We start from the raw sequence: 25,885 nt of genomic DNA, 5'->3' as shown, positions 1-25,885 counted from the left end.
ACGGCCACCCCACACGGTACTGTCTGCCCTCCTCAGAGCTAGACCAGAGGGTTTTGAGGCCACATGCTGACAGAGATGGCACCAACTGCAAGAGGAAAGGTGGTAATGCAGTGGCCCAGGGTGAGACATCTGGAAGGGAAGAACAGGGCAGTGCCATGGGTTATAGCTGTAGGGCAACCACCAGACTCATGCAGGACACGGAAAGCTTACGGACCCAGGACCTTCACGGTGTAGTTCTTCACAGACTCCCCAGCCTCATTGGTCACGATGCAACTGTATGTGCCTGCATCCTCCTCGAGGGCATTCAGGATCTGCAGCCCATGGCCACCTGGGCGAAGGAGAAGCACCATGAGCCACCCTAGAACATGGGCAGTCCCAGAAGAGACTCCGTTCCCACCCCTGGCTCATGCAGTAGTCGCACGGAGCCATCAGGCACCAGTGCAGTACCAGGGAGCAAGTGAACGTTCCTAGAGACTTCGAGAGGAATCTCATCCTTGAGCCAGGTGATGTTGGGAGATGGGTAGGACAGAGCCTCGCAGATGAGGGAGATGGGGTTGTTGATGATCACAGTGACATCTTCTGTGCTGGTATCATGGGCCGCTCCAGGAAACATGGGGCTGACTGCAGGGGCAGACACTTGATGGTGTGGCAGAGCTTGCATAAACACCCCTTTAAACATCCTGATCCTTTACCCCTCTATCAGAGAACATGACGAAAGCTCAGGGACTCTGAATTGACCACAGCATGCAAAATAGACAACACACCCAGCCTCAAGCCCAACTTCAGTAGATGTTGCCCTTGTTGCTGCCTTTCAGAAAGCCAGAGAAGGTAGCAGAATAGGTGCTCCCCTCTTGCTCCTCTGGTGGTGGCTTCCCACCAGCCACCCCCAGAGATGGGCCCTGGACTAGAGGTCCTCATGTCCCTTCACATGAATCTTATGAGGGTTTTGTAACTGGCCCAGGACCTCATTTCACGCTGTAGGCTATGAGGCTTAGAAATCTTAACCACCTACCTGGGACAGCCCCTTAAAAAAGCCCTCTAGGTCCATGTCCCCTACTCACACCTGATATATTGCCTTTGCACAAAGGCGTCTCATACCCAAAACATCCAACAGGTAGTGCTTGGTCTGATTTGCCACAGAATTGGATGCCACGCAGGAGTAGCGGCCAGCGTCAGAAAGGGCGCTCTGGGTGATGTGCAGTATGGAGCCATCGGGGGAGATGGAGTAGGTGTCTCCACTAGGCAGAGGTTGGCCGTCTTTCAGCCAGGTGATCTGCGGCTGGGGCTGGCCTGTGCAGAATGGAAAGCAGGTTTTCCAGCCGTTGTGCCAAGTTTTTCCAAATCTGCACACAGGCTGGATAGGGGTCACTAAGCGGGTGCTCTGGAGCCCTTGTGAGAGGCAGGGAAAGAAGCTCAAATCCAGAATTACCACAGCCTGGATCTGGGTTTTAGAGGCTGATGGATGAGCCAGTGAGAGAAAACCGTCCTGAGTAGGAGGTGATTAATTACTCCCATAGCCAGAGGAGAAACCAGATTACAGGAATTTTAGCTTTATTTGGGAAAAATTGACGCTTATGTCCTTGAACAAGCTCCCAGTGTGGGCGCCCTCCCCTGCATCCAAAGCACTTCCCAGACTGCCCAATTGTAAAGTCAGAAACTATCTTAGCTATTTGTATGTCATCCTTTGGAACGGATGCTTAGGAGGCCTCTGAAAAGATGAATAGCTCCACACGGAGCACTGTCCATTTGCTCCACGCACCAAAGGGACTTGGCTCAGCTGCTTCCCAGCCCCTTCTCCAGCCTGTGCTTCTCTCCTGCTCCTCTGCACAATGCTCACCTGTAGCCAGGCAGGACCAGGTGACGGGGTGACCCTCGGGCACTTTGATGCTTTCTTCCTCATCCGCACTCTCAATGAGGGGAGGAACTAGGAACACAAGCCATAGGAGCTGGTTGGCTTTGCCAGGTTGAACAAGAGCCTGTTAGCTCACATGCTAAGTCATGGAAGACTCGAGACTGCAGATCCCAACAACTTGACAGGGTAAACTTAGCCTGTCTGTGCAAGGGGGAAAGCTCTGATGCCCCATGATAAGTCCTGCAGCAGGCAGGGACCCTCTCCTTACCGAGAACCTCCACGTGGAAATCTCTCCTGGCCTCCCCAGCTGCATTACTGGCCAGGCAGGAATAGAGGCCTCCGTCCTGGGCTCGCGTGCGAGTGAGCCTCAGCATCCAGCCCCCTGGAAACATGAGGAAAAGAGGTCTCAAGGCACCTGCTCATCCTAGCAGTGCTCCTGCTAAACCCACACCTCACCTGAGAGCACACGTGTGTGCTCGCTGGGGATGACAGGAGAGCTCTTCCAGAACCAGGTGACGATGGGTGAGGGATTACCAGAGGCCTCACAGGTCAGCGTCAGGGCTCCATGAAGAGACACGCTGATGTTGGTTGTTGATCCTGATCCTTGAATGAACTCGGGAGGAACTAGAGGGACAGGAAAGGATGAACATCCATTTGCAAAGCAACATCCAAGAGAACAGAAGAGCAAGGCAGAGCAAGGGAAACTGAGAAACCTACTTGCTCCCATCCTCATGCTTGCATAGGTTGAGGAAAAAGCCCCGAAAGACCATTACCTTCTCTGGAGGCTACAGACTTCAGAGATGCTATGGAACAAGTGACCCACAGCAGGTAGGTACCATCTATCTGCCAGCCTAAACTTATAGATGTAACACAAACAGCCACATGCCTCGAGCAACCTCCCTCATTTTCAAGCTCAGGACCCATAAGATTTCCCCAAAGTCCTTGCAAAGTAGATGATTTTGTAAGTCACAAAGCAGTCCTCTCTGCTGACACCAGAAAAAAAAAAAAAAAAAAAAAAAAAAAGGAAAAAAAAGGAAAACTCCTACCAGGGATGTGGAAGCTGCTTGTACCACTATGTTGCCTGGAGCTTCTCCGTGCTGTTCAAAGGCCCTCCTACCTATGAGCTTCTGTCCTGTGCTCCACCAGATGTGCAGAGGAGCATCCCAAGCCTTGCCCAGCCTGCCTGCTCAGCACAGCCCAGCAGCGAGCGCTGCCTGCATCCTTACCGAGCACGGCCACGTCAAACTCCCTCTCATCCTGCCCCACCGCGTTCATGGCCAGGCACGTATAGCGTCCTGCGTGGGTGACCTCCGCCTTGGGGATGCGCAGCCGCTTCCCCTGCTTGGTAAGGAGAAGCCCGTCCCTGTTTGCCACAGGCTGCCCGTCTTTCACCCACGTCACCGTGGGCGGTGGGGTTCCCACGGCCTCGCACTCCAGAACCGTCTCGCCAGCCTTGACCACAGAAACCTTCCTCAGGGCTTTGCTGCTGCCTTGGATCCTTGGCAGCGCTGTGGGCAAGAGGCAAGGTTGATAGGACCCCTCTAGGTCTTACATGAGCAGAAATAAGAGTGACATCAGCCTGTGCAGCAGCGAAGCAAAGCAAATTCAAGTGGGAGCAGTCAGGGCAATTGGGCTGCTGGAGCAAACACAAGCTGAGGGCGTCTTGGAGCCAAGAAGGAAGCTGGAATGGCAGAGACAACCCAGTTATCACCATGCTTTCCAGGAAGACCAAGGCAGCAGGCAGCAGCCATGAACTTTTAGGTCCAGCAGGACCTGGATTGGGGCAGATCATGGCTTGCTCAAACACACATCTTCAGAGACAGATGCCAGAGCCGGGTGTGCAGGAGCATGCGCAGCTGCTGATGCAGAGCCGTGCGCCTCCAGCACGTTCCCCCACTCACCATAGACCCGCAGGCGATAGTCCTTGCTGCTGTGGCCTGCAGCATTGCGGCACTCGCATGTGTACGAGCCCTTGTCAGCCAGCCGCACCTTCTCTATGTAGAGCATCCTCCCTCCTGCAGACACCAGCTCCGCGCTGCCCGGCTCAGTGGAGAGGGGCTCACCTGCGCGAGCACGGAGAACACCGGCCTTCTCTGAGCCTCCCAACCGGAGCAGATCCCTACCTAGGTCTCCAAGGGTTAGCCAGATATTTCTCATAGTAAAGAAACAGGCTTAGAACCAACCCTGAAATCAAGCCCAGCCTTTACTAGCACAAGAGCTCCCATTCCACACACTGAGCATTGCCCATCCGTGGGTGGGCCAACACCTGGGTAGTGCGGGATGAAAAGAGGGAAAACACCTACCGTCCTTCCACCAGGCGAGGGTGGGGAAGGGGATCCCATGGCACTCGCAGGCCAGCTGAACAACCTGCCCTTCCAGCACTGACACGGTGGCCGGCTCCGGTGAGGAGAACGATGGGGGCACTGCAGGAGAGAAGAGCAGCTCCCTGACCATGGGGCCGCAGGGATGGCAGAGCTGAGTGGGACACTGGAGCAGTGGGATGCGCTCGGGGCTCCTCTGGGTTTCACGCAAGCAAAGCTCCGCCACACCGTGCAGCTCCATGTGAAAATAATAATATTGACTTTCCAGTTATTAAATATGAGAGATACTTTTGATTGCATGTGGCCTAGAGCACAGGACAAGCGAGCACCCCGCGCCAGCCACGCAGGCAGGTTGGCCAGACGCAGCCTTATTAGGCAGCGCTGCTCACTGCGGAGGTTAGCTAACACTTTCCATTATCGGCCCTTGTTTTCAGTTGCTTATAATTACAGCTGGATGGAAAATGGTAACTCCTTCCCAGGAGGGATATTAGCTTTTGAAAGAAAAAACCCAACACCCAGAAACGCCCGAAAAACAAAAAACAGCAGAACCCAAACAATCCACCCGAGCCAGGATACCAGGCCAAACATGCAAACGTTTCCCTGGGAAGGGATTTTAGGAACAAACGCGTATGGGGAGAACTGGATTTTTCCCATTCCCTGGCTACCTGCCTGCAGGACTTCCACCAACTGGCCTCAAGTATCCCTGAGAAAAGCCAGGCTCTGCCTTGCTCTCCAGCGAGCCGAGGACGTGCTGCACCGGCCACGAAGCTGCAAGGCTCTTTGCAGCAAGAGTGGCTGGTGCCCATCTTGGCAGCAGCCTGGGAACCACCGTGAGCATCTTCCCGACTTGGGCAGCGGGAGGGAAGGGAGCCCATGCTTCCAGCACCCTCTGTTTTGTGCAAGTGCAAAGAAGCGACAGAAAAGTTCTGGCAATGGCAAGGAAATATTTTCATTCTCTTGCCAAATTTTAGGAAGAAAGCTCTTCATCATCACTGAAGCCTCCCCAAAGGAAGACTCATGCACACATTGGCTTTTTTCCCTCTGACACTTATTCTCGTAGGGGATTCCCTACCAGCTCCAGCTGCATCATTTTGCAGAGCATTAACCTTTGTACTTAATATTTTCCAAGCCAGTGAACTACCTTAGCTGCATATTACACATAAATATATATGCATGCATCCAGGTGAGTGTGTGCATTGGATTTTGCCCCAACGGGATATTCCAACCGAAACAGCCCTTACCCCACACATCGAGGTTGTAGTGATTCTCCGAGCGGCCCAGGGGGCTGGACACCTCACACGTGTACCTGCCTGCATCCTGCACGTCAGCGCTCCTGATCTGCAGCAACAAACAACGCTGCAGCACTCGCCCAGGGCTGGACAGGGCTGTGAACAGCCCTTGCAGCTATGGCCAGGAGGAAGGGAGGACCCCCCGGCCCCATCTGCCACCTGCTGAGGATGGGCACACAGGGTTGAGGGTCTTTGCAGCCCTCCCATCCTCTGCAGGGCTCTGAGGCATCACCTGGAGGGTAGTTCCCTCTGCAGAGAGTTGTGCTCCTGCCTCCGGCGTGAACAAGCGCCCGTCCTTCAGCCAACGGGGCTCCCCAGCTGGCAGCCCCGGGGCCAGGCACTCCAGGGCCACCGACTGGTTGACGAGGATGGAGACGTTCTGCTCTTCGCCCAGTGTGCTGGATGGCACTGGAAAACCACCATCCCCAGAGAAGGTCACCAGGGAAACACCTTCCCAAAGCCAGCCGCTCAGCTGGGGTGTCCCAGCCGCATTGCCTAATCCCAAAGCCTTCCCAAACAGCCGACACTTCTGTGCGCTGCCACGGGACAGCAGAGCAGCCCTGTACCCCCCACCCTGCCTAGGGGACCCTGCAGCAGCCATGGGTGTCACCGCTGAGCCTCATGGCGCCAGGAGGGACTGTGGCCTTGGTAGTGCCCTTGGGCACCCAGGGAGGGTTGTACTTACACCGCACCTCGAGCGCGGCCTCCCGCCGGTCCTCCCCAACGACACTGCTGGCCACACACACGTATGTCCCCGAGTCCAGGAGCCGAGCCGCCCGCAGGGACAGTGTGCGCCCGCCGGAGATGACCTGTGCTCCCCCCAGGCCCAGAAACAGAGACACAGCCTCGATGAGCAGCACAGCAGGAGCGAGCAGCCAGCAGCGCTGCACACCAGCACGCAAGGATGGGGAGGCAGATTGCAATGAGCTGGCCCAGAGACCATCCCTGCCGCATCCAGAGGCCTCCCTGTCCTCCCAGCCCAGGCACAGAGCTCATGCTTCCCATGCAGAGTCTAGAATCAAGCTCCAGGACAATTCCAGACAGCACTGTGTACACCCAAACCCAGCAATGTGTTTTTCTGAAGTCAGAGTGGGGAAGCAGAACATCTTTGTGCGGCCCAGAGGGACGTCCTGGCAAGCAGCTCCATTCTGGGGAGTCTCACCTGTGGCCCGTCTGCCACCGCAGTGGGCACGGGATTGCCATCCTTCAGCCACAGCAGGACTGGTGCGGGGACCCCGGTGGCGTCACACGCCAGCTCCACTGGCTCATTCATCACCACTGTCACAGAGCTGGGGCCAGACGTGATGCGCGGGGGCACTGGAGAGGCCAAAGCAAGCACTGAGTGCCCGCAGAGACACCAGGATGCAAGAGGAAGGGGTGGTGGCTGAGGCAGAGCATGCAGCAAGAGTGTCACGATGTGGACCAGCCTTTAGGGTCCAGCTTCTCTGAGATATTAGCTAGGATGGACATGGAGGGGAAGTGGGGCTCCAGGGGCTGGAACCCCCTGAGTTGGCACTGCCTTCTGCAGTCAAGACAGAGAAGAGAGTCTCCACCAAAACCATCTTCCATGGATAGCGGAGCATGCGCCCACAGGCTGGGATGAACCCACTGGCCCAGCACACACACAAGGGGTACCAAGGGCAAAATCCATCAGACACCTGCAGTCCTGATCCCTCTTGCTGTGGGCTCACCCGTCACCTGCAGGCTGTACCAGAGCTCAGCAACACCAGCCGCGTTGGAGGCCACACAGCGGTAGCTTCCGGAGTCCAAGGTCTGGGCACGCTGGATCTCCAGGTGCTTCCCATCTCTGTACAGCACCAGGCCTGGCCTGGCTGAGAGTTGCTCAGGCCCCTTGTACCAGGCTATGTCTGGAAGGAAAGAGCTGCGCTAGAAGGAGCGGCGCTGCCTTCCCTTGGCACCCCCAGGGCAGCGAGGCAGCCACATGTCCCAGGGGATGTGGGGGCAGGTGGCCTTCATTATTTAGGGACACACTGTGCCTCAGGGCTTCCCCTTTGTCCTCATCCCCCTTGCATTCCAACATGGTACACAGGAGATGCAGGTTACAGATCCTGGAAAACTCTGGGGTTCCTGCTGTACCCTCCCTCCATCAAATCTTGGGTTGTAACATTGAATGTCCCAGATGGCACCCTCTATTTCCTAACAAATATTCAGTATCTCACCCTGCAGTCACCAAGGTGTCTGCGAACAGCCAAGGTGCCTGGAATAGGGATGCTGACTTGCCAGGGGAAAGAGGAGGCCAGGGAGAACCGAGGTGCAAGAAAGAAAGGAGAAGGCCGAGTTACCTGGAGGTGGCACCCCGGAGGCCAGACACCGCAGGGACGCCGTGGTGTTCTCCAGGACGGTCACGTTCACCTCACCTGGCTCAATGCTTGGAGGCACTGCAATCCAGCACCCACGGTCATCACCTCCGTAGGACAGGCCATGTCCATGGAGGGCTTGTGACTTGCCCTTCATGTCAATAGGGCAACAGTCCCCAGGGAAGAGATTTTTCATCCTGGCAGGATCTCAGCTGCCTGTTTCTCACCCAGGACCTTCAGCACCACATCCTGCTTGTCCTCCCCGACAGAGTTCACTGCCACACAGGAATAGACTCCTTCATCCATCAAGTCAGTCTTCTCAATCTGGAGCAGAAGAGGACATTCCCGGTTAGCATCCATCACACACAACCCCAAGCCATCCCTGCTCTGCCTAAAACAGGACGAGGGGGCCTTTGCTCCCTCCCTCGCTTCACCAGCTCCACCAGAACCTGCCACAGAAGAACCCACGGTGCACAGCTCTGCATTAGGGCTCGTGTATTTGATCTCCATCCCTACCTGGTAGAGGTGGCCCGTGGCTGGCAAGAGCAGCCCATCCTTCCACCAGCTGAGCCGTGGAGGTGGAGTGCCAGTGGCCAAGCACCGAAGAGTCACAGGCTCCCGGAGGGCTACGCTGAGGCCTTGTCCCTCCACAATGCTGACTGATGGGCGCTCTAGCCAGGGGAGGGAAAAGAACCAAAGTGGGGCTGGGGAGATTTCTTCTACCGGAAAATATCCAAGAGCACTTTCCATTCCTTCTCCCCATCCACCCCTTGGAGCAGCCATGCCCTCCCCAGGGTGTGGGAAGGGCAGCAGGTCTCTCCGCAGACGCTCTGCTCACCTTGCACCAATACCCACACCTCTGTCTGGGCTCCACCTGCCTCGCTGCTGCCCTGGCAGACGTAGAGCCCCTCGTCACTGCGCCCTGCACGGGGGATCACCAGCGTCCTGCCGTCCTCCGACACCACCATCCCATCCAGTTCGTCCAGCGGGTGGCCGTCCTTCAGCCACCTGGAGCAAAGGGAGGAGGAAGCAAATCCTCAGCCCACTCCCTGTTTCTGCTCAAAGAGAGACCTGGAGTACAGCAGGATTCTTCCTTTTACAAAGTCAGGGCTTTTCTCTGGCTGTTTTTGATGGATACTTTCCTCTCTTTACATCCCCTGTGGGGTGGGGAGGAAGTAATGGGAGATATCTCCCAAAGGAGAAGCTCTGTGCTTGTGCCCAAGGGACACCCTAAGCCAGAGGCCCCCATCACTCATCAAGACCCCCTTCCCAATCATGCTGCATTTTTGCACGCCCGGCTGTAGGGCATCTCCAGGACCTTGCAGAGCCCCCAAAGGGAGCTCGTGGAGATGGAGCAGGCCCGGCGGCTGCTCTGTGGTACTCACTGGAGCTGGGGCGCAGGGAAGCCCGTGGCATGGCAGTGCATCTGAAGGGAGTCGTTGGCAATCACCGTCACGTGGCTCTCCCCATCGCTGATCAGCACCTGTGGGGGAACTGGGGCAAAAAGGAAGAGGACAACGGGCTAAAGACCCATTGCCAGCCTCAGCCATGGCAAGAGAGAAGATGCTGCTCTGGGAGAGCAGGAGGAGCTGGGGATTGGGAGGGTACAGTAGTGCTCCCAGCAGTTTGGGACTGAATATGGCCTTTCTCGAAGAAACTGAAGTTTTAGGCCACCACCTTTGCCCCCTCCCTCCCTCTCTATATGATACAGTTAGGAGGGCAGATGTGGGTGCTCCCTAAATCACTGTGCTCCCTGCTCCAGCCTCAGCTGCAAGGGCCCGGCCGCTGTACCGTGAACCACCACCGTGTGCTGGGCCACGCTCTGGCCGGCCGGGCTGCTGGCTACGCAGGTGTAGGTTCCCGCTGAGCTCCGCGACGCCGCTTCGGCTCTCAGCATCATCCCACCAGCCAGGAGCAGCATCCCCGCATCACCGGGCAGCGGGAGCCCGTCCTTGAGCCACGTCAGGGCGGGCGGCGGGTGGCCGCTGGCTGAGCACTGGAGCTCCAAGGGCTGTCCCACCACCACCACATGGTCCTCATCGGCAACGCTGTCGATACGCGGTGGCACTGCGGGGGCAGAGGGAGCACAAGTGCAAAACGCACAATGCGGGTGCTGTGGCTTTGGCTCGAAAGCTTGTGGTAGGGGAAGGAAGGCACCCTGGGGAGCCTGGGGTCCTCATGCTGTCTCCAGGTGGGTCAGGCTTCATCAGGAGACACCAACCCACAAGGCTCAGCCCACAGAGAGATGCCAAAATGGCTCAGCAGAAACTCAGAGCCACAGGTGAACCCAAGCAGACAAGGGCAGAGAGTTCACCCCAGGAAATTAGCTCCCAAAGCCAGCTCATTTCCCAGAAATGTGATATCATGCAGTGCATTTGCCATTTCACAGAACATCCCAGAAACAGAAACACACATTTGCATCTGCACTGACACAGCTGAATATTGCCAGCAGCCCCCGCAAAGCTGCTGGGAGGGGAAACCATCAGAGAAATGGCCTTTCTGGAAAAGCCAAGCCCAAACCAACGAGCCATGGATGCTTCCTAGCTGGCCAGGAGGGGCAGCTCCTCTGCCTTCCTCTTTGCGAGTACATCAAGAAAGAAGACCAACACTTACCATAAACTTCAAGCCTTACAGTCCTCTCCACCGTGCCCACAGGGTTGGTGGCCCGGCACGTGTACAGCCCTGCATCCGTCACCTGGGCCATGTTCAGCTGTAGGATGTGTCCCCCTCTCACATAGGTGGTCTTGGCACTGGATATAAGGGGCCGCCTGTCTTTGAACCACGCGATGCCGGGTGCTGGCGAGCCCTGTGCCTCGCAGGGCAGCTCACGGGAGTGATTCAGCAGCACCGTCACCACCGCCGTCCCACCGGAGTCCAGGATGGAGGGGGGAGCTGGCCACACCAACGGAGGAGATGTGACATGGGGAGATGCTGCAGGATATTTACCTGCTTCCCAAAGCCTCCGAGTTAACTCAGAACACCTGTATGACCCCATGCATTGAAGCCTACTGCCCCAAGAGCTACCTTGATTTTACCACAGCAGGGGATTTGGTGTAGGATATGGGGGCAAAATCTCCCTACAAGGACAGGTATCCTGGCTGCTTTTACAGTGACCTGGCCACCTCAGCCCAGACACTCCCAATATCGGGACAATATCCCATTTTGGTACAGTGGTAAAAACCCTCCCTACCTTCTCCAGAGTCAGGAGGATGGATGAAAGTTTTGGGGAGTTGGACAAGGAGGAGGATTGTCAGGGCAAGGCCAGCCAGGGACTTACTGAGTACAAGCAGCTGGAAAGCCTTGCTGTGCTGGCCAGCCTGGTTGAACGCTATACACTGATACTTCCCTTGGTGGCTGGGCTGGCTGTCCTCGATCCTCAACACCTGATCCTCCTCCAGGAGTTGGACACGAGAGTCTGCTGTGGACAGAGGCCTCAAGAGGGAGAACAACGCAGAAACGAAGTCAGACCAAGCATGCAGCAAGGGATGGAGACCACAAGGTGTGCAGCAACGGTACAAGGTGTTGGGATGGTCCTTGGTGACCTCACTTACTGTCCGTCCTTCAGCCACTCCACCTGCGGCGGGGGTACCCCCAAGGTCCGGCACTCCAGCACTGCCTCGGAGCCCAGCAACACGGAGACGTTGTGAGGCCATCCGGGCCCTGGTGCTGTTGGAGGCACTGGGGGGCAGGAACGAAGAACAGAGGAGACTGAGCAGGAGCTCAGAAAGCTCTAGAGAGCACTGGCACTACAAGTCACCAAGACTGGGGTCAGTGTGGTGGGAGGTATGGGACACCCTACGTTTTGCCCTCCTCACTTCTGTGCTGTTATGGTAGCAGAACGTGCACAGAAGGCAATAGCAGGTTCAGTGCAACCACTCAAGGCCTCCTACCTCTTCTCAAACACAGAGACCTGTAGTTGAACTGATGCAGCGTGTAGGGCAATGCCATTTTGTGGGATGAGCGTTTAGAGGGTCACTTTAACCAGTGCCTTGCAACACTGGAAGCCAAGGCGACAGGGCACAGAAACTCTAAAGGGGCCGCTTGCATGCTGGAAATGGCCCAAGGGACCACCAGCCAACGCAGACAGGCCAGCCAGCTCCACCATCTAGTCTTCCATTCTTTGAAGCTCAGCCTGATCCCACAGGTGCTCCCATTAGAGACAGGGTGATGGGGATCTGAGTCACCTAGAACAAGCAGGGTGAAGAGTCTCTGGACCTCTCCGACCTTGTTCTCAGCTCTGCAGGTATAGGAGCCTGCATCCTCCTTGCGCACCTTGGGGAAGCGGAGGGCCTGGGCCCCACGGAGGAGGTGCACACTTTTGCCTTTGCTCACCTATGGAAGAGAGGGAAGAAGGGAGGCAACAAGAATAGCAATCCTGACCCCAGAAAGGCATGAGCCTGTACGCCACCTTCCAGCAACTCACCAGCTGCCCATCCTTGTACCATGAGATGTTGGGGACAGGAGTACCGGACACGTTGCAATCCAGTGTCAGGGGCTGGCCAGCCACGGCAGAAATGTTCTCCTGGTGACCACTTCCAACCATCTCTGGCGGGGCTGGGGAAAGTGAAAGTGGGAATTTGAGGTAGGAGTTGGCTTCCTCACTGCTCTGTGCCCAACTCCCCTCACATAGTACAGAAAACAGCCACTTGGCCCCACTGCCCAGCCCCACCAGAAGTTCTCACCATCCGTGCAGCAAGGATAGCGCTCGCCCTATTGAGGGCATGGAGCAGACTCTACACAGGACACCTGGCCTCTTGTGGGAGGCTCACGCGGGAACGCTCTCCTCCAGCCAGACCCACGTACCGTACACCAGCAGCTGGGTAGTGCGGCTCACGGAGCCCACTTCGTTGGTGGCCAGGCAGGTGTAATCCCCGCTGTCCGTGGGCTGCACATCTCGTATCAAAAGCGAGCCCCCTTCCAGCACCTCAGCTCCTGGCACGATGCTCAGCACCTCCACTGCATCCTTCAACCAGACGATGGATGGTGTGGGGGTCCCTGCACGGATGCAAGGCAGAGGGGACCCACATGAGCACCCCAGCTTGGAACAGCTATGGGCATCTTGTCTGCTGTCCGTGCTGAACAGCTCCGCAACGTGCTGGGAGAGGCGATGCCTGCAAAAACCCACGTCAGCCCTAGGGACACTCAAAGCCTCAGGTGTCATCCGCATGCTGCCTTGCTCAGCTGTAGTTTGCTCATTTCTCACCTGCTCCTTGGAAACCCCATGGTCAAGAGCATCCCCCTTCTCCCCCTGCAAAGACCCAGCCCAACCCTTCCCACATAGGTGCTCTCTCCTTATATCTGCACCAGCTGCCCATGGGCTTCATCCACGCCTCCGGTGTCCCCTGTACAGCCGGTGTCCCCTGTACAGCGCGGCACAGCCACACGATGGTGCTCCTTGCCCAGCGCTGCAGCCAGCAGCGCCCACAGCCCAGGCACTGCAGGGAAAGGAGCCACCACTGCATAAGGCACCACAACCCCACCCAGAGGGGACTCTCTGTGGCACTTCTGTGTTGAAGAAAAAGGGAAAATCCAGCTAGGGATACAAGGAGCATAAGAGCATGGGAACAATCCAGGAGGGAGCATTGGCTTCCCATTAACACCATCCCTGAGGAAGGGCAGGTGAAGAAGGACAGCAGCCAGCCTGGGGTACTTCCCATGAGGGAAAATACCACATGGAGAAACTTCCACACAGAGTTAAGGATGGAATGAGGTGGCCCCTTCCCAGCACCGCGGCTCTTACCCTTGGCAGGACACAGCATGGTGACATTCTCATGGATAACCCTCTCCAGCAGGACCTCTGCGCCATTCTCCAGGTAGGGGACCTCTGTAAGGAGAAGCCACCTTGGTGAGAGATCAGGGGGGTCTCACTGGCCTGTACTCAGCTCTCCTCACCCACTGACCCCTCCTCACCTAGTGGGGCTGTGTGCCAGGATCCCAGTCTCAAGAGTGGCCTCCCCGGGGCAGCGTGATGCCCAACACTCACCCAACACTTCCACGGCCACTTCTGCTGCATCTTGCCCCGCACTGCTGCTGGCGACACAACGGTATTGTCCTGAGTTGGAGACCTGCACATTCTTGATGCTGATTGTCCCATCAGGCCCCTCCAGGAAGCCTCCCTGGCCCACATTCAAGGGGTGGCCATCCTTGGACCAGCTGATGTGGGGGACGGGGTCTCCATGAGCCATGCATGGCAGGTCCAGATGAAGACCCACCAGAACCCGCAGGACCTTGGGCATAGGGTGGATTTGTGGTGGGACTGAAATAGAAAGAAAGGAGGGGAACACTGCTTTGAGAAGAGAAGTAGAGTCATGCCCCCAATCTTAGACACCTCCAGGTGACACCAGGGCCAGCACACTCTCTCAAAGGTGGAAGAGTACAGAAAGCCCTCTTATTGCTCAACAGTGAAAGAGACAACACAGAAATGAGAAAAATGTCCACAGGTTCATTTTGGGCAGACCTGGAACATTTTCCAGTCCTAATAGTGTCCTATCCCATGAACCAGTCACAACACAAGGAAAAGTGACAGAATGTCCCAGTGCTCAGTGTGATGACAGGGTCCTCTGCAATGCCAAGCACAAGCCCACATGGCCACCCATCATCAGAGCAACCCAGCCATTTTAGACCAGATGGGGATGCTACTGAGCTGACCTTGTTGGTGGTGGCTTGTCCTCCACAAGGAGAGCCTCCAAGTCCCCCTTGGACACACGCACCTTGGACCTCCAGGCTGTAGCTGAGTGAGTCGTTCCCTGCAGCATTCATGGCCGTGCAGATGTAAAGGCCACTGTCCATCACTCTGGGCTCAGCCAGCAGGAGCGATCCCGAAGGAAGGATGCTATACCTACATGGAGAAGGCACAGACAACTGGCCTTTCACCTTGCTGCAGAAGGACTGCCATGTCTTCTTCAGCTACGGCTCTAAAATTCCATTCTCCTGGACAGGAGAGGATAAGTCTGAGTGTAGTTTGTCACATGCAAACACCACCATTCGCACTAACAACCATGGGAAAATGATACGCTGCTTGGTAGCAAGATTGCCCACATGCCTTCTCTAATAGGAGGCCTGCCGAGCTGCACAGGGTTGCAAAATCCCTTTGCTCAATCTCTGCATGAGCATAGCACAAGGCAGCAGCAGGAGAGAGCCCCCACCATGGTGTGGGAGATCATTCCCAAAGGGGGAACTCAGCCCCTGCAGCTGGAGCTGACCGTGCTCTCGCCACTGGTGCTGACCCAGCATCATCTGGGCTCTACAGACATAACCTCATCTCAGCCCACGTCCACAGATTCCTCAACTGCGCTCTCCCATAAATCACACAGGCAGATGAAGACAGGAGGCTGAACTTAGCAGAGCTGGGAAAGGAGCACAAAGGCACTGGGAGCGGGGCAGGAAATTGGATAAACAAGAACAACAAGGCAATAGAGTCCCTCAAAAAGGAGGGGGAAGACAAGATGCTTTCACGCTTCCTCAAGCCACAGCAACTTCTATGTGCAGAAATAAGAGATGATCACCAAGATCAGGTATCCATGATCAGGTACCATGATGCGCTGCCTCTCCAGCAAGGTGCTGGCATATTAACAAAACGGGTCCCATCTCCAAAGGTTGAACTCCATCTCTTTGGTCACAGAGCAAGACACACTTAATAAGCGCATGTTCAACCACTCTCAAGGTTGTCTTCTCACATCAAGTGGCTTTAAATGATTGTCCGTTGCTGGCATCAGTGTCAAAACCATCAACAAATGAATCTGGCAAAAGCTGAGAAAGACCCAGTGCTACCGAACACCGGAGCAAAGCAATCCTTATAGTCCAGGAGAAGGTTTCAAGAGACCCTCCACACACAAACCCCAAGCAGTGAAAGGAACCTTGGCCTTACAGGGGCAAGGCATCTCCATTGCGCTCCTAGGAGCCCTTCCCTGAAGCCCTCGCTCTGCTGCAGCCTGGATGCTGCCCACAGAAGTGGGATGTGCCTCAGCAGCCCAACTGAAAAGGGATCAAACATGAAGGCAGCACTTACTAGACACCTGCCCCGAGCCATCCTTGTACAACTAGCTTGCTGCTTGCTCCTGGCAGCTCCCAGGAGGATGGGATGCACGAGACTTGGGTCAGAAGTTTCCTTCTCGACCACCCAACCCTCTCCACCTCGCAGGCAGCCTGTTCCCAGCACATCTGCAGCCTTTAGCATCTTCTCCTATGCACACACTGCCTCGCCCCGTCCCCGCAGGGAGAAGCAACGTGCGGAAGGGAAGATTCTCCACAGCAAATGTCAGCAAATAGCTGTCTGCTGGAGGTGAGACTTCACAGAGCGGGGCTCCAGCCACAGAGCTAAAAGCCAGCGCTTTGCTTTGGTCCAGGGGACAAATTCAAGCCAGCTGCAGAACTGGGAGCAGGACCCAGTGTGAGGTCAGGTGGGAGCAAGGAAATGTTTGGAAAGCAGCTTTCCCAGCCAGGAGCAACTGCTAACTGGAAAGCATATGGAAGATGCAGAGACAGATAGTCTGCCTCACGGGTAGCTGATGGAGATGAGCTCTGTGCAGGAGAACATGGCACCTCCCGCGGACACAAGGCTGAGATCAAGCGGAGGACTATCTAACCCTCACCCTGCTGCAGGTCAGTTCTTGGCCCTGCTGCACTGCAGGGCACAGGGAAGTTCTCCTGTTGGCACGTCCCTGCTGTCCCTGTGTTTCACAAGCCTGGCACCCTGCAGGACCATACACAGGCCAAGAAGCCACAGCCCACAAGGCAGCAGCTCTCCTTACCTTGCGGTGCCGAGAGGCACTGGCCGGGACTCCTGGGTCCATGCCACCAAGGGAGTGGGGTAGCCATGAACTTCACAGGGCAGGACGGTTTCCCGCCCAGCAAGAGTCCGGATGATCATGGGGCCTGATGACTCGCGCGATCCGTTCACACTGATCCTGGGTTTTGCTAGACAGTGGGACAGAGACGCAACGTGCAAATGGTGCCACAAGCTGCGAGCAAGAGCATGGCCTTTCCATGGCCTTCCCCATCCTGCAAGCTCAGCCTGCTAAGTCCATCCAAGCCCTGGCCCCAGCAGCACTCACTGCTGACGGAGAGCTGCAGCTCCCGGCTGGACGAGCCTGCTGCACTGGCAGCCGTGCAGAAGTAGGTCCCAGCATCGTTGGCGGAGGCCGAGGGGATCAAGAGGGTCCCGTTGCTGCCGAGGAAGTAGCGGTGGCTCTGCGAGATGGGCTCTGTGCCCTGCGGGGAGAACGGGAGGCAGGAAGCAAACAAAAATCCTCCCGCGAGCTGAGCTTCCCAAGCACCAGAGCCTTGCTCGGGTCACATCAGATGAGCCTCACTGCTCCCGGTCCCCAGGAGGCTCCCGGAGTGTCACCTCCCCAACAGCCTGGCTACATCCCACTGCACATGTGGGGCAGCTCCCACGAGGCAGCAATCTGCCCCTTCCAGCCCGTGTCCCACCTGGGGCAGGCGACTACCTTTGCCCAGGTGACAGTAGGGGGTGGCACGCCGGTGGCATTGCACTGCAGGGTGACAGCTGCTCCCTCCGTGGCGGTGACGAGGGCAGGGCCCAGCTCAATACTGGGAGGAACTGCGGATAAAAAACAAATATCCTCACAGATGTCCTCACGTCTGCCAAAGAGCCAGGCTCTGCTTTGCCTCTGAAGGAAAAAACAAGTTTGCAAGAAGGCTCTGCAGAAAACTGCCCCCCAGACCCAAATCCCTCCAAGCTACATGGCAGGAGCATCCCACAACCTTTCCTTTTCCAGGCACTTCCTCATCTGTGTGCAATTTCCCCTGCTTCCCCCAGGCATTTGCTCCTACATTTCCAGCAGGGCTCAGCTTTCCAGGCTGATCCTGCTGAAACGGGAGCAGAAATGGGAGCATCTCACCCCAGCTGCAGGCAATAGCGAAATACCCCCAAAAACCCGAGCATCCCCGTGCGGCACGTCTGGCGCTCAGCCCACGGGCCTTGCTGTGCTTCCCAGGCTCGGTACAAGCCTGGACATGCTGCCCTGTGAGCTTGGCCCCAAGGGGGACGTGCAGGTCAGCGGCTTGGCCCGCAGCAAGCAGCCGAATCTCACGTGTCCAGAATCAGATTTCATGTGTCCTGGCTAGTTTGTTGCTGTGAGGTTGCCAGACAACAGATGTTTTCTGAGCCTGCTTTGTAGTCCCACCATGCTGTCTTGAGGACTATTGCCTATCTAGAGGCTTGTGCTCAAGGTTTTTCCTGCTCTGATGTATTGGAATTGCTCTTCCATATTGCTGGAAAAGTCTCCCGTGGTCCAAAAGCCTCAGCCTACTCGGGCTGTGGAAAACTGACAGGAGGGGTGAGCAGGGGCATCCGTCAGCATCCTCCTTGCTGCCGTTCAAAGCAGAGCACCAATGGGCACCAGGAACATCTCTCATGCTGCCACTCACCATGGACAACCAGGGCCACATCCCGCCTGTGTGAGCCCACGGCGTTGGAGACCACGCAGGAGTAGCTCCCTGCATCCTCCTGCGACGCCTGCTCCATGTGGAGGCTCCCATCAGCACGGACAGAAAAATGTCCATCCAGGGATACCTGTGTGCAGGCAGAGACTGGGGCTGAAGGCAGCAAATATCACCTTATTGTTCCATCTTGGGGATGTATCTGGAAGCTGGTCCCTGAATAGCAGTGGAAACATCCAACGACAAGGACGCAAACGCTCGCGTAGCATCTTCCATCAAGAGCTTTGAGCCCTGGTGCCTCATGCAGGAGGAGGGCACCACCCGGCATGTTTGGCAGGAACACGGTGGCAGGGCCACACCGTCCCGGTGGCACCGAGCCCCAAACCCTCACCGTTTGTCCCCGCTTCAGCCAGCGCCGTGCTGGGAATGGTTTCCCGGCCAGGACTACGCAGGGCAGCGAGACGGGCTGACCTCCGAGCGCGCGGATCACCGGGGGTCCCTGGGCTATTACTGGGGCCGCTAGAGAGAGGGGAAGACAAAAACCATATGAATTGCTGTTAGGTTGGCAAGCAAATGTCCTGCTCCCCAGGATTATGAGTTAATGTCCATGGTAACCCAAGCATCCAGCAGGCTCTGGAGGGAAAGCAGCACGGACCTTACCAGGACCTGCCGCCTCTCCCACCTGGAGATGCGCATGGAAGAGAGGGACAGGCTCCCCGGCTTCCCAGAGCCAGCAGGAGAGCCCCTGCTTTCCCCATTGCCAAAGGACCTGCAGGGCTGGCTGAGACCCGCAGGGATCCTGAGCCTCTGGGTTGCCTCTCTTCCAAGGTCCAGAGCTTCAATCAGCACAAACCCAAAGTGAAATTCAGGCTTCCCAAGAGCCTGGGGATATCTGACTACGACTTGGGTTCAGACACGTGTTAGTGCATTCAGTCCAAAGACTGAAGGGGCTGTATATGGACCCAAAAAGGAGGAGAGAGCCTGCAGTGGCCAGCATAAGAACTCCCACAGCCAGCTCAAAAGTGGACAAGACACAGTTCTGATGTCAGAGCTGCCAACACCACCCTCGTTGGCTTCCACCAGGCCATGAGCCTCTCTGTGATCAACACATCAATAAAACCATGTAAAAGCAAACCGTGTCCGGTGATGGCCAGCTTGACCTCTGCCTGGATCTTCCCAAACTCGTTCTGGGCTTCGCAGATATAAATGGCTTGGTCATCCAGCGAGGCGTCTGGAGCAGAGGGAGACGTCTCAGCCGGACTATGGGAGGCAACCAGCTCCAGCCAGAGCCTGGCAGAGTCCAGGAGCCCAAGCTGCTCTCTTACTGTCAATGAAGAGCTCGTTGGCCTCCAGCTGGCTGGAGACATCCAGCAGCCCATGCTGGCCCCACAGAGGCTTCCCATCCTGCCGGGCCCAGGTGACCCGCGGTGGGGGAGAGCCCTCGGCGCGGCACAGCAGCCTCGCGCGCTCCCCTATCTTGACCGACACATCCTCCAGGTCCTCGGCAAACTGAGGGGCAGCTAAAGGAGAGAGCAGCAGCAGAGGAGAGAGTCAGGATGTCTTAGCCCCGCTCCACTTTTTGCAGGTGGCACCAGGAGCCAGGACTTCATGAGATCCAGCAGCAGCTGCCAGATCCCTGCAAGCTGCTAGAAAAGAGACAGTAACATTCATAGCTTCTGGAGCTGAAAGGTTCATCAGGAGCAGTTGCTTGTACCAAGCTGAGTTCAGCTCTAATCCACAGCCCTGGGATCCAAAAGAGGATGAAGCTGAGGAAAGGAGGGGTTTAGGGGAGCTGCACTTTACCAGGTCCTACAGTTCCTCGTGCAGGACAGCACTGCTACACCCTTTTTTTGCTTCTAGGACAAGACCTTTTAGCACCTTTAAGTGGAAGGACCATGGAGTGGAGCTATCTGCAACACTGATATGGCAGGGTCTTCTCCCTGGCATGGGATTCACCAGCCAGGACACCCTTGGATGCTCCCAGGTGAGCTCTGCCCGCTTGCACCCAAGCTCTCACCTACCAAATTGCCATTTTTTCAGGTAAAATAATGCCACAGCAGGTAACCAGCAGGATGCGGCAAGTGCATCCCACCATGGTACAGCACCTGCCCCTCCAGCAGGACTGGTGGCCCCAGACCCAGGGGGACATATTTATCCTCCCCCTGTTCAACCAGGCAGTGTCTGGGTTTGCAGCACACCCCTGAGAGGGTCACTGCCACTGGCCCCATCAGCACGTGGGAAGACATGGCCACAGCCACGCTGTGCTGTCAGCATGCAGGAGGAGCCCACCATGCATCAGAGGAGATGTTTCCACAGCTAATGGACTCCTTGGCCGGCTGCTCTCTCCCACCCGCAGCCAGGTCCGTGCCTTTGCTCCCGCTCCAGCTATTTGACACGCTCCTCTCCTCCTTCTTATCCAGCCACAAAGCTTGGACAACCCCAGCAACTCGTCCTGCTCCAGATTGCAGGAGGCCAAGCTTTGCAGCATCCAGATACACAAGGAGCTTCCCCCATCCCTACACGGTGCCAGTGCAGACTCGCAGGGCAGCCTGCGCCTGCAGCGACCAGGACTGCGCCCGGCTGGCCGTGCCGAACGCCTTCGCCGTGCTGTAATGGGCTCGGGTGACGGTCGTGGGGTCTCCCAACGGCTCCGGTCGGCAGCAGAGAGGAGGTGTGAGCCCCCGGGGCCGGGGAGGGGCTGGCCAGGAGCCCGCTGGCCACGCGAGCAGCAGGGCCGGGTAGTGCGAGCCAGGGCGGCCGGACAAACCTCAGCTGCAGCGGATGGAGCTGGGGCTTCGTGGCCAGGGAGCGGCACCGGGCGCAGAAGACACCAGCAGCCAGGGGAAGCCACCGACCACCCAGCTTCACCCTCCCAGCCCCTAGGGAGGAGGGGGACCGGCCCACGGTCTCAGCATCCTGGAGCAAGCGGGTTGCATGCCCTTCCTGAGACATCCTGCAGCAGCCAGGGAAGGGAGCAACACTGCAGCCCTCCATGCAGTCATCCCTTCCTCAGACTTAATGGGTATCTGGGTCCCTGTTGCAGCGAGTTGCCCTTCTGCTCCTAGATGAGAGCTGGCAAATCCCCAAATCCCACCCAGGCTGTGCCATCAAGCTCACAGGGCTCCCCCTCAGGTTCTCTGGCCACCAATCACTCACGGCACACCTACACCCAAGGAAATCCTCCCCAAAGGTGCACTCGGACCCGCAGCCAAAGCTGGAGCCCCAACACAGCACAGGGGGCTCAGCATCCCCCCAGGAGAGGCAGAGACTTACAGCCCACGTCCAGCACGATGCCATCGGAGGCGGCGCCGGCCTCGCTGAGCGCCTCGCACACGTACTCGCCCGCGTCCTCCTCCCGCACCGCCTGGAGCTGCAGGACGCTGCGCCGCGCGCTGCCCGGGGACGCCGCCACCTCCTGCTCGCCTGCCCACGGGGAGATGCCCTCCATGAGCATCACTCCTGCACCTGGGCACCTCCAGCACAGCCAGGACCCCCCGCCCGGCCTCACCTTTGCGCCAGACTATCCGGGGCGCGGGGACCCCCGACACCCAGCACTCCAGGAGCACGTCTTCCCCACGCAGAGCCTTCACAGCGGGCGTCACGGCCAGGACAGCAGGAGGTTCTGCACCCACGGGGAACAGGAGAGGGAGCTTTGGGATATTGAGAGGGAGCCGGCGCCTCGGCGAGCAGCAGGAGCCTTACGGTACCAGTGTACTCCAGGGCCACCGCTCGCTCGTCCCAGCCCAGCGGGCTGCTGGCACGGCAGCTGTAGTTGCCGGCATCCTCCGGGACCGCGGCTGTGATGTGCAGGGTGCCCTGTGCATCCACGAAAACCCTGGGCCAGAGAGAGGGAGAAAACAGCCCTATGGAAATGGAGCTGATGAAATAAATGAGCAGGCTTAAAGCTATCTTCCACCCATACAAAGTTTGTTGGGAATTTGACAGATCCAGTTTTGCACTGATATCCGCGTGTGTCAGCTACTGCAGGAGAGAAGATTGCTTAAGCTAGAGGGAAAGCACTGAGGATTTGGTATTTTTCATATCTGAAGCCAGGGAAAAAAGCCCTCCCCAAAGCCCACTCAAGCATTTACAGTCTCACACGGAGCAGGGAGACAGGAAGCCAAAAGCAGAAGTTTAGGCCAAGCACAAACGGCATTTTGAGGCTCAAGGCCTCATTGTGCTTATAAGAGCTCCTGGCCACTGCAAGTCATCCTTGGTGACATGTGACATGGGTGAGGAAGGATTGCTTAAAATTAAACATGTGAAGTTAGGACTGGCAGCACGAGGACGACCTCGGCACGGGGATTGGGAATATCCCAACACAGCCGGGAGTCACAGCAACCCCTCCCCACCAAGCTGTGCATCCCTCCAAAGAGACCACGGGATTAAAGGGGACAAAGACGACCGGGTCAAACACTCCTACCGAGAGCTCCCTGTCCAATTGCTCCCCTCCACCATCACCTGCATCCCCCTTCCTACACCAGGGACCACGATGCTCCTCCAGGAGCCAAGGGAGGCTGCAGGATGCTCAAGCCTGGCCCCAGGCTCTGCCCCTACCTCTCGTGCTGCTCCAGGGTCCTGCCCCAGTGCTTCCAGGTAGTCCGCGGCGCTGGGTGTCCCCCCGTTGTGCAGTTCAGCCTCAGCTCTTCGCCCTTGGTGAACCGCTGGGGGCTCGAGTCCACCTTCACCCACGGCGCCTCTGCCCAGGGAGAGGCAGAAGGGCTCAGTCCGAGGCTGCAACCCGCTCAGCTCCCTTCCCGTGGGAGATGAGCGTGGACCCAACGTGAAACCCGCTCATCCAGGACTCCTGGAAGGACTCAAGGCTGCAGATCCCCATAGGACTAAACCCGGGACACAACACACTACCCACACGGCAACTTCGCTGCCAAAAAGGAGAGCGGAGCCGTGGTCCTGCGCAGGGAACAGCCTACCCTGGATGAAGAGCCAGAGGGAGGCGCGGGCAGTGCCATGAGCGTTGTGCGCGACACACTCGTACTGGCCCCCGTCCACGGGTCGCACGCTGCGGATCTCCAGCGAGCGGTTCTGCAGGAGCCGCGTCCTGCCGCCCGCTGCCTGCGCTGCCTCCCCGTTCCAGCTCCAGGTCAGGTTGTAGGGGACGTCGCCCAGAACGGCGCAGGACATGACTACGTCCTGGCCAGGCAGAGCCGTGATGTTCCCAGGGGCTACGAGACGTGGCGGCGGCTCTGCAAAGGCAACAAGCCAAAGAGAAAAACATCAAGAGCATGGACCTACAATGAGCCCATCCCCTAATCCAGACCCAGAGACCTCCAAAGCACCAAGTATTCACCAGATCCCACATGGCACAAGATGGGGGAAGTACTGACCTGCAACAGAGACGAAGGTGCGAGCCCGTGTTGCTCCAACCTTGCTTGTGGCTGTGCACTCGTAAAACCCTTCGTCGCTCTTGGAAGCTGCAGGGATCAGCCAGCTGCTGTTCCCCGAACCTCTGCAAGACAAAGAAACCAGAGGGTCATCCGTGTGCCTGGAGCTACCCGAGCCAGGGCTGCCATGTCACCAACTCCACATCTAATCCCTAGGATTTAACACAAAACAAAAATCAGCATCTCTGCCTAGCCAAGCAGATGGGCATTCCCCCACCAGCAGCATTACGCAAGCAAATCCATCATCGTTTTCCTCTGCTGCCTAGAAAATGTCACAGCATTCAAGCATACAGGCTGCCCCAGCTTGTGCTTCTTGCCCCATTGCAGCACAGAACCTAACTCCTGGCGAGCACAGCCCTGGTTGCACCTCACACATGTCCAGCATGGAGCCAACAGGACCAAACCAGACTGACCTGAAGAGCCGGCCTTCACCAAGCTTCTTCCCGCCACGGCTGAGCTGCAGGCGAAAAGGGATCTCGCTCTGTGCGGAGCAGGAGATCAGCTGAGGCTCGCGGTTGTAAGCCTGGATTTTGCCGGAGATGTTCACCTTGGGTAGACCTGGAAGCAGTTGGACACATAAGCCCCGAGGAGTTCATCAAGGGTTGCACCAGGAAGCCAGATAAAAGCATCCAGTGGGACGGGATGGTGCTGGAAGGGATCTTCCTTCTCTCCAACCTTTGGCTGCATCTTAATGCACTTCGGGGAGCGGGAGCAAAGCCAAGGCCAGGGCTGACCACTCACCAGGGACCACGCTGGTGTAGGTGACGCCAGAGAGGCGGTGCAGGGGGTAGCCCTGGGCATCTTCACCCTTCACCTTTAGCAGGAAATCCCCCGGGGGTGCCTGGAGCCCCGAGCCCACCCAGAGCTGCATGGAGGAGGTGTTGGAGATGGGCCGCATGGGCATTGAGAGGAGCGGGTGGCCAGAGCTGTTGACCAGCTCTATCTCCTGCAAGTGTCCTGGTGGCTTCAGGCCGGTGTAATTCACCCCCACGGAGATGGGAAAGCCTGGAGACAGGGAGGGAAAAAAACAGGAACAAACTTGGCCACGAGACACAGGGATGCAGCTCTCACGTGCCTGGGAGACGCCTGCCTTACCCTGCACTGGCCGCTCGCTGAGGAGGCTGGGGTCAAAGTCAGGTTGGGTGGAGAAGCTGGCTTGAAAGTTGACATTGCTGACACCAGTGATCCTCACGGAATGGCGGCCGCTGCTCTGGGTCTGCCAGCAAAGCAGGACACGACTACAGAGGTGGAAAGAGGCAAAACCACCCGCTCCGCACCCCAGAGACAGGAGGATAGTGAGGGAAAGGTGGCGCTGAGTCTATTCCTCATAAGTTCTCCTCCTTGTTGCTTATCCCAGCCAGAAAGGGATAAATACGCCAGGGCTGGTGCCAGCCTACCTTGACTGTCCACATCCCTGGCTCGCGAGGCTCCATGGCCAGCACCTTGGCCGAGTTTGGGATGCTGAGGAGTTCCTTCAGGTCTTGGCCTTCCTCGAGGACCTTTCCTGCAATGGCAAGCAAACCTCTGGCATGAGCAACCTAGCGTCCTTACCCAGGTCCCATCTGTCACCAGCCAGGAGCCTCTGGCCATCGGGGCTTTTGCCTGCAGCTCCCAGTGGTACAAAGCCCAGAGACAGGGACAGCAGAGGAAACATCCAAAAAAAACAGATCCTTGCTCATTACTGAAGTTTTCAGCCAAGGTTTTGGCAGCTGTCACTTGTCTTTGGGGTCCTCTGAGTTCTTCCTGGGAAGCATTTCCCACTCTCCAGAGGACAAAGCATCATCCCTGCTCTCCTCGCACCCACCTGCGGGATCCCGGACCTCAATCTCTGGAGCAGGGCCGCTCAGGGAGATGGTGACCTCCTTCAGGCTGGAGTCCAAGGGCACAGGCCACGTGTGCTCCCCGCCAGCCTCGTGGTCGGTGGACAGCAGATGAACCTTGGAGGCCTGGATGGCCTTTTCCACCCACTTGAGCACCTGGAGGCACATGGATTAACCCAGGAGCCCCGGACACCAGGCACTACCTTCACAAAGATGGTTTTGGGTGCAGGTGGTGTTGTCCAGGAGAAGGATATGGAGGCTGCACTCAGATGCAGTTATAAGACCCCAGCGTCCTGGACGGTTCTGCAGGCAGCAGGAACAGACAAGGATCCTGCCCAGACGTCACCAGCTCTGCTCTCAGTGCCACAAAAAGCATCAAGCATCACCGCTCTGCTTGTGGGAGGTGACACCGGGCAGGCCACGAGGAGCTGCTCAACTGTGAAACAAATTGACAGGTCCCACCGGTCTCTGCACCTGGC

The 25,885-nt window shown here is 57.3% G+C and overlaps 1 protein-coding gene across 1 annotated transcript in view; it reads right to left on the bottom strand.

Annotated features, from left to right (window-relative positions):
• HMCN2 (hemicentin 2) overlaps window positions 1-25,885 on the bottom strand; it is a 44,725-nt gene that overhangs the window by 16,113 nt on the left and 2,727 nt on the right. Inside the window, exons 5-51 of the mRNA XM_088525457.1 lie at window positions 25,391-25,562; window positions 24,984-25,090; window positions 24,682-24,802; window positions 24,328-24,591; window positions 24,000-24,144; window positions 23,530-23,651; window positions 23,116-23,388; window positions 22,742-22,883; window positions 21,892-22,019; window positions 21,693-21,806; window positions 21,458-21,607; window positions 19,510-19,704; window positions 19,320-19,415; window positions 18,576-18,703; window positions 18,173-18,317; window positions 17,230-17,342; window positions 16,834-16,990; window positions 16,531-16,696; window positions 14,491-14,618; window positions 13,764-14,036; window positions 13,521-13,604; window positions 12,584-12,775; window positions 12,204-12,334; window positions 11,965-12,112; window positions 11,332-11,458; window positions 11,058-11,212; window positions 10,394-10,672; window positions 9,572-9,847; window positions 9,166-9,274; window positions 8,619-8,788; window positions 8,297-8,451; window positions 8,008-8,104; window positions 7,766-7,861; window positions 7,154-7,330; window positions 6,625-6,779; window positions 6,148-6,271; window positions 5,695-5,870; window positions 5,415-5,511; window positions 4,156-4,275; window positions 3,754-3,915; window positions 3,079-3,360; window positions 2,309-2,476; window positions 2,121-2,234; window positions 1,838-1,924; window positions 1,099-1,290; window positions 448-621; window positions 215-328 (exon numbers count right to left, since the gene is read on the bottom strand). Coding sequence (XP_088381583.1) covers window positions 215-328; window positions 448-621; window positions 1,099-1,290; window positions 1,838-1,924; window positions 2,121-2,234; window positions 2,309-2,476; window positions 3,079-3,360; window positions 3,754-3,915; window positions 4,156-4,275; window positions 5,415-5,511; window positions 5,695-5,870; window positions 6,148-6,271; window positions 6,625-6,779; window positions 7,154-7,330; window positions 7,766-7,861; window positions 8,008-8,104; window positions 8,297-8,451; window positions 8,619-8,788; window positions 9,166-9,274; window positions 9,572-9,847; window positions 10,394-10,672; window positions 11,058-11,212; window positions 11,332-11,458; window positions 11,965-12,112; window positions 12,204-12,334; window positions 12,584-12,775; window positions 13,521-13,604; window positions 13,764-14,036; window positions 14,491-14,618; window positions 16,531-16,696; window positions 16,834-16,990; window positions 17,230-17,342; window positions 18,173-18,317; window positions 18,576-18,703; window positions 19,320-19,415; window positions 19,510-19,704; window positions 21,458-21,607; window positions 21,693-21,806; window positions 21,892-22,019; window positions 22,742-22,883; window positions 23,116-23,388; window positions 23,530-23,651; window positions 24,000-24,144; window positions 24,328-24,591; window positions 24,682-24,802; window positions 24,984-25,090; window positions 25,391-25,562 — 7,300 coding nt within the window. The remainder of the gene's footprint in view (window positions 1-214; window positions 329-447; window positions 622-1,098; window positions 1,291-1,837; window positions 1,925-2,120; window positions 2,235-2,308; window positions 2,477-3,078; window positions 3,361-3,753; window positions 3,916-4,155; window positions 4,276-5,414; window positions 5,512-5,694; window positions 5,871-6,147; window positions 6,272-6,624; window positions 6,780-7,153; window positions 7,331-7,765; window positions 7,862-8,007; window positions 8,105-8,296; window positions 8,452-8,618; window positions 8,789-9,165; window positions 9,275-9,571; window positions 9,848-10,393; window positions 10,673-11,057; window positions 11,213-11,331; window positions 11,459-11,964; window positions 12,113-12,203; window positions 12,335-12,583; window positions 12,776-13,520; window positions 13,605-13,763; window positions 14,037-14,490; window positions 14,619-16,530; window positions 16,697-16,833; window positions 16,991-17,229; window positions 17,343-18,172; window positions 18,318-18,575; window positions 18,704-19,319; window positions 19,416-19,509; window positions 19,705-21,457; window positions 21,608-21,692; window positions 21,807-21,891; window positions 22,020-22,741; window positions 22,884-23,115; window positions 23,389-23,529; window positions 23,652-23,999; window positions 24,145-24,327; window positions 24,592-24,681; window positions 24,803-24,983; window positions 25,091-25,390; window positions 25,563-25,885) is intronic.

The sequence above is a fragment of the Tinamus guttatus genome, unplaced genomic scaffold, assembly GCF_059628265.1.
Source record: "Tinamus guttatus ecotype Peru unplaced genomic scaffold, ASM5962826v1 Tinamus_guttatus_pri_ptg000226l, whole genome shotgun sequence".
Taxonomy (NCBI): domain Eukaryota; kingdom Metazoa; phylum Chordata; class Aves; order Tinamiformes; family Tinamidae; genus Tinamus; species Tinamus guttatus.
The sequence above is the reverse complement of the archived record's forward strand: the minus strand, read 5'-3'. Positions and strand labels throughout refer to the sequence as shown.